This window comes from Sinocyclocheilus rhinocerous, unplaced genomic scaffold (assembly GCF_001515625.1).
Source record: "Sinocyclocheilus rhinocerous isolate Xijiao unplaced genomic scaffold, SAMN03320098_v1.1 scaffold3169, whole genome shotgun sequence".
NCBI lineage: Eukaryota > Metazoa > Chordata > Actinopteri > Cypriniformes > Cyprinidae > Sinocyclocheilus > Sinocyclocheilus rhinocerous.
In genome coordinates this window covers 51,989-59,120 of record NW_015659920.1, presented here as the reverse complement: position 1 = coordinate 59,120, position 7,132 = coordinate 51,989, and the positions used below count along the sequence as shown (strand labels likewise).

General features: G+C 33.9%; 1 protein-coding gene across 1 annotated transcript; it reads left to right on the top strand.

The window, feature by feature from the left end:
* Nucleotides 1-247: 247 nt before the first annotated feature.
* LOC107724375 (clarin-3-like) lies at nt 248-4,021 on the top strand. The gene is made up of 3 exons (XM_016533284.1): nt 248-482; nt 1,877-2,062; nt 3,749-4,021. The coding sequence occupies exons 1-3, from the start codon at nt 248-250 to the stop codon at nt 4,018-4,020; spliced, it is 693 nt and encodes a 230-aa protein (XP_016388770.1). The 3' UTR covers nt 4,021.
* The last annotated feature ends 3,111 nt before the right edge of the window (nt 4,022-7,132 follow it).

Genomic DNA, 7,132 nt, shown 5'->3' with positions numbered 1-7,132 from the left:
AAGACCAAACCTTTGCCACTGCAGGGAAACACCAGGTACTGCTTTCAGATCAGTGACAAAGTACAACCTATACAACACCATTTATTACCCCAGCAGCCACCAACTCCTCACTTCCTCCCAAGATCTCCCATTTTAAGATCTCCCATTTTCCAGTCACAAAGCGACAGGAATCAACCGGTCTGTTTGACAAGCTTAAAAACTTCTCAGCCGAGGACCTAGAAAAAAAGACCACTGTTCCACAGAAACCATGCCGTCCTCAAAGAAACTAGCGCATTTCTTGTCAAGTGCTGCTTTATGTGCAGCTGGAGTGGCTGTATTGGGTTTCGGGATGTCGACGAACTGGGCCCAAGCTGCCATGGAATGCGCTCCGATCGACAGTGAAGAGTTCAGTGGATCCTCCAGTCTCCAAATTGGGCTTTTCAATGGCACAGAGACCAAAATCGCCTGCCCCAGGATTGACAAACTTGGAGTTAACGTGCCTGGTGAGTTTCAAATAAGGGTTCAATTAATTTTCTACATGCTAGATTATGCAATTTTACATTTTCAAGTGTAAACATATCATAATATTACAAATTAATTTATATATATATATATATATTGTTCACTCTTAGGAAACAATAAGGTACAAAAGCTGTCACTGGGATGATACCTTTTCGAAGAGTACAACAATGTACAGTACCATTAAAGTACAAAGATTTACCTTTAAGGTACATATATGTACCGTTTAGGGGGAAATAAGTAAATAATAAAAAGCACACAGCTAAAATAACGAAGGAGTGGCTTCACAACAACTCTGTGACTGTTCTTGAATGGCCCAGCCAGAGCCCTGACTTAAACTCAATTGAGCATCTCTGGAGAGACCTAAAAATGGCTGTCCACCAACGTTTACCATCCAACCTGACAGAACTGGAGAGGATGTGCAAGGAGGAATGGCAGAGGATCCCCAATTCCAGGTGTGAAAAACTTGTTGCATCTTTTCCAAAAAGACTCATGGCTGTATTAGATCAAAAGGGTGCTTCTACTAAATACTGAGCAAAGGGTCTGAATACTTAGGACTTGTGATATTTCAGTTTTTCTTTTTTTAATAAATCTGCAAAAATGTCAACAATTCTGTGTTTTTCTGTCAATATGGGGTGCTGTGTGTACATTAATGAGGAAAAAAAAATTAACTTAAATGATTTTAGCAAATGGCTGCAATATAACAAAGAGTGAAAACTTTAAGGGGGTCTGAATACTTTCCGTACCCACTGTATGTACCGTTTAGGGGGAAATAAGTAAATAATAAATGCATACCTTTTGAAAGGGTACCGCCCCAGTGACAGCTTTTGTGCCTTTTTTCTGAGAGTTCAAAATGAAGATAAACAGTATTGCGTCACATTGTGGTTGAGAAATGTGAGTGGAAAGTGATTCTCTACACTTGTGTAAACTATAGGAAAACAGACTTTATACAGCCACTAAAATGACCTAAAAACAGCAGCTGATTAACAGACATTGAGCAAAATGGTGATGAAAAGTTGTGAGAAAAGATTCTGCAGCATCTGAGTACAGATGCCATCTGTTTCGATATTTTGCAATCTAAACACATTCATGTGTTTTTAAATGAGGCATAAGTGTCTAAATACCGTTTGGGGCTACTAAATATGATATTAATACCAAGAAGCACAATGAAAAAAGAAAAGAAAAACTAGATCTAAGATGACCTTTGGAATTTGCCATTCCATAAAAATCACATGACCGTTTTATGTCTGGAATTCGTCAAAGGTTATGTCATTTTATTTCAATCGACATATTTCATGTAAAAAATCAACGCATTTTCATATGCATTCTTCAATGACATCATAATATAATGTATTTTCTCTTGCTCTCTGGCACTTAGTGTTCGAACGGCTAGCGAAATTAGCAGGGGCTCCCATCATCCTGCACGCTCTGGTTGTCATCCTGTTGGCGCTGGCTCTTTTGGGGTCTGCAGGCAGTATTCTGGTCACACTGTACAACAGCTTCAGTAACCCATATCAGACCTACATGGGACCAATAGGACTGTACACATGCAGTGGACTCAGTGGTGAGCAAACACACACACTCTCACTTATGCCAACAAACTAAAATATTTCAATCTCAAACACTATTTTAAACACCTCTTCATTTTAACTCTTCGTTTAACTCTTTTTAATTGTCTAAAACGTTGATTATAAAGGGTGTTTGATTATAAACTTTTGATTATATTAGGTTTAAATGATTATAAAAGTGGTCCCAAGACCTTAGCTTAGGGTTGCTGTGACATTTACTGTTACTCTGCTAAATTTCGTGTGCGAAATCCAGTCATTCCAATAAGAATCCACAAGATCGTATGGATCATATGGTAATTCCAACTTTCTGTCTCACAATTTAAACTGAATTCAGTGTTGCGAGAAAAAAAAAACTCACAATTCTGACTTTATATCTACAATTCTATAAGCTAAAAACTTTCTTAGAATTGTGAGATATTAGCTAAAAACTGCCAGACATAAACTCTTCTGAAAAAAGTCATATAGTAATTATCATTGAGTATATATATTACAATTATGATATTATTATATTACAATTCTGAGAAAAAAAAACTTTTTTCTCAGAAATGCAAGATATAAACTCATAATTCATACTTTTTTCTCAGAATTGCAACTTTCTGTCTCCCATTTCAGACTTTTTTCTCATAATTCTGAGAAAACAAACAAAATTTTTATTCAGATTTACCATAAAGAAGTCAGAATTGAGATATAAACTCAGAATTGTACGATATAAAGTCAGAATTCTGACTTTTTTCTTTCTTTTTTTATACTTTATTATCTTTCAGTTCAAGCACATTTAATACAGTTATACAAATGAACATTTCCTTTCAAGACATCATATTTTTTACCAATAGTTATTCCTCATTTTTCCTTCTACTTTCTCTTCCTTCACTTTTTTTCCTTTTGTGATAATACCCATCACCAACGCTTAAAAAATAAATAATTAAATAAGTAAAAATATATAATAATAATAATAATTAGAACAATAACCAATACATACATAAACACTTTTTCATATGAAAAATAGAGAGAAAAAAACATCCACATATTCATATTAAACTCTTATAATGACACCTAATTCCTAATAAATAATTCAAATAATAGTATTTAAAACTAATTAATAATAATATTAATTAAATTAATAAAAATAATAAATGAATAAGTTCAAAGGGAGGCAGAATTATATAAGAAGGTAATGAGTATATGTATTCCTTTATTTTATAATATATACTTAGATTTTTAAGGTGCCCATATCTTTTCAAAATATATACTTTTCCTTTTAATTTGATATGTTATCCTCACCATAGAGTGTACTTTAGAAAGTAAATCTAACCAATCATTTAAAACTGGGGATTCTTGCCTTCTCCAAAATTTTGTATGAAAATATATAGTATAAACATTATATAAAAATGTATAAAAGTATTAAAAAAAAAAATCTTTCAATTCAAAGTTTATATCTCAACATTCTGACTTTATACTGTATCTTACATTTCTGAGGGGAAAACAGCAAAAAAAAAAAAAAAAGTCAGAATTGTGAGATAAAAAGTTTTTATACCGTGGCAGAAACAGACTTCAATATGATCGTGAGTTTCACATGATGAAAACGTCAAGTTCAAGTTGGTCACCCGAATTCAGTGCATCATACATCTACTCTATTGACAATAGGCAGTTAACTTTGCTAATGTGTCATATTTCTTGTCCAGTATGTGTGGCCAGCCTGGCGCTGATTCTGTACGTGTCAAACGCCTACGTGGGCAAGATGTTCCAGACGCTGGTGAAAGCAGATGAAGCCAACGTGAAGCTGAAGGATCCAAAAATTACCCTACAGGTGGGGTTCTTCCTCCTGATACCGTACATCGGCGTCAACTTGCTGGCCATCCTCGTGGTCTATCTGTACGTCCACGCTGCGTACACACGCCGCAAAGAGCAGGAGAAACCAACGGAGGATGCGCCCAAAGAGATCATGATGTACTAAAGCGAAAACACTGTTGCAAAAAAAATCTGTTGAACAGGCGATGATTTTCAGACTGGAGCTGAATTGAGTCTATTAGTTTGAACCTGCCACATTAACTGTGAAGTGAATTGCAAAACTGAACTTACCTGAATTAATTATAATTCAAAATTGTATTAGTCATAGGCTATACATAGGCCCAAAAAGTATTTAGACTCACTTTAAAAAAAGTTATTGCATTAGAAAACAGTGTCTCAGATGATTTTTGTGTTTGTGTTTTGTTAGCTTGTGCTGTTTCTTTAAAAAGAACGCCATTTGTTTTGATATTTTATCTAATGCATGTTTTAAGTATGACTTAAGTGTTAAAATATTTTTATGGTCCACTAAAAATATTTTATTGCACTTATGTTTAACAATACCATCAAAATATTGTAAAACGGTTTAGAAATGTCATTTATTTGTCTAGCTTTTCTAAGAACCTAAAAACCATGTGCATGACGTGTAACTGGATAAGAAAACAGTTCAAATGTACTTCTATCAGTTCCTCTGGACTTTTAGCCAATTTATTATTTTTTTTTTTTTTGCATATTTTATTGCAGAGGTGTGAAAATATTTAGTTCTTATACTATTTATCTGCTTATGCATCAAATATTATTATGAGAAAAATTGTCTCATTGGCTGTTTTTATAATAAACTGTCTGCTGTTTCATTCATTCCTCAAATATTCTGTAAATATTACTGTAATAATTTAGTACAATAATAAACCTTTTTAGAGTGATGAGGATTTTGTGTTCAGTTTTTTAATAGTTTAAGAGAAAAAAAGATTATTGCTCACTCATTGATTCATTATGTCTCTTAAAACCTGACTAATAAAATACAATGGCTCATTAAATTACACTGACGGATTATGATATATGAGATTATAACCTATTATAGGACTGCCAGGTCATGAGTCACTGTATGAAGTCATTTTCCACAATCACTGCATTAGATGAACTTTGGCCCTTGGACTTTGTGAATATTGTGTATTTATTCATTGATAGGACATGCAGGGTGTGATTTGGGCTTCTTCCAGCAGGGGGCAGCAGGCGTGTGTTTATCCGGCTCTCTACTGTCACCCTGCAAGGAGGAAACTCGTGATTTCAGAAAAAGCTAAAGTCTTTTTTTCATTTTGAAAGACTGCATTTTCAATGTACTCAAGTACCTGTCTTGTGACACAATATTCACTATCCATGATCTCAGGCGTCAACTTGCTGGCCATCCTCGTGGTCTATCTGTACGTCCACGCTGCGTACACACGCCGCAAAGAGCAGGAGAAACCAACGGAGGATGCGCCCAAAGAGATCATGATGTACTAAAGCGAAAACACTGTTGCAAAAAAAATCTGTTGAACAGGCGATGATTTTCAGACTGGAGCTGAATTGAGTCTATTAGTTTGAACCTGCCACATTAACTGTGAAGTGAATTGCAAAACTGAACTTACCTGAATTAATTATAATTCAAAATTGTATTAGTCATAGGCTATACATAGGCCCAAAAAGTATTTAGACTCACTTTAAAAAAAGTTATTGCATTAGAAAACAGTGTCTCAGATGATTTTTGTGTTTGTGTTTTGTTAGCTTGTGCTGTTTCTTTAAAAAGAACGCCATTTGTTTTGATATTTTATCTAATGCATGTTTTAAGTATGACTTAAGTGTTAAAATATTTTTATGGTCCACTAAAAATATTTTATTGCACTTATGTTTAACAATACCATCAAAATATTGTAAAACGGTTTAGAAATGTCATTTATTTGTCTAGCTTTTCTAAGAACCTAAAAACCATGTGCATGACGTGTAACTGGATAAGAAAACAGTTCAAATGTACTTCTATCAGTTCCTCTGGACTTTTAGCCAATTTAATTATTATTATTTTTTTGCATATTTTATTGCAGAGGTGTGAAAATATTTAGTTCTTATACTATTTATCTGCTTATGCATCAAATATTATTATGAGAAAAATTGTCTCATTGGCTGTTTTTATAATAAACTGTCTGCTGTTTCATTCATTCCTCAAATATTCTGTAAATATTACTGTAATAATTTAGTACAATAATAAACCTTTTTAGAGTGATGAGGATTTTGTGTTCAGTTTTTTAATAGTTTAAGAGAAAAAAAGATTATTGCTCACTCACTGATTCATTATGTCTCTTAAAACCTGACTAATAAAATACAATGGCTCATTAAATTACACTGACGGATTATGATATATGAGATTATAACCTATTATAGGACTGCCAGGTCATGAGTCACTGTATGAAGTCATTTTCCACAATCACTGCATTAGATGAACTTTGGCCCTTGGACTTTGTGAATATTGTGTATTTATTCATTGATAGGACATGCAGGGTGTGATTTGGGCTTCTTCCAGCAGGGGGCAGCAGGCGTGTGTTTATCCGGCTCTCTACTGTCACCCTGCAAGGAGGAAACTCGTGATTTCAGAAAAAGCTGAAGTCTTTTTTTCATTTTGAAAGACTGCATTTTCAATGTACTCAAGTACCTGTCTTGTGACACAATATTCACTATCCATGATCTCAGAGTATTCTCAAAGTGTAGGAGTCACAGTGAGGTACAAGGTTGCTTTCAACCTTCATATCCAGCAGTGGAAACCAATGTCAATGGGTAATCAATGGGTTATTATATAGTTAAATGAAACTAAAACTTAAACCATAAAATAATAATAATAATAATTGAAATAAACATTAACTGAAATAAAATATGAGTTAAAATTATTATTTCAATTGTATTTCGCTTTTTTTTTTTTATAAATATTTTTTTCTCATTTCGTTTTTTTTTCTTCTCGTTTTCTCATGTATAGCATTAAAATATTTGTATGGGCCACTGCATATATGTGACCCTGGAGCACAAAAGCAGTCTTAAGTCGTTGGGGTATATTTCTAGCAAAGCCGACCTCATACGTCATTCCCCCGGAACTGCTTCTGTTTACAACAGTGAGCGCAAGCTAGATTCAAGTGATTATTACGTTTTGAATATGGATATTTTTCTTACAAAAACGCATCGATTCGCTACAGAAGGCCTTTGTTCACCCCCCGGAGCCGTGTGAGACACTTTTTTTATGGATGGGCGATTTTTATTTA

What these genes read in the sequence shown, in the direction of transcription:
- LOC107724375 (XM_016533284.1), top strand. Translation starts at nt 248, where the DNA reads ATGCCGTCCTCAAAGAAACTAGCGCATTTCTTGTCAAGTGCTGCTTTA. An exon ending in ACTTGGAGTTAACGTGCCTG is followed by an intron (nt 483 to 1,876) that starts GTGAGTTTCAAA and finishes TCTGGCACTTAG; the next exon opens with TGTTCGAACGGCTAGCGAAA. An exon ending in CACATGCAGTGGACTCAGTG is followed by an intron (nt 2,063 to 3,748) that starts GTGAGCAAACAC and finishes TTTCTTGTCCAG; the next exon opens with TATGTGTGGCCAGCCTGGCG.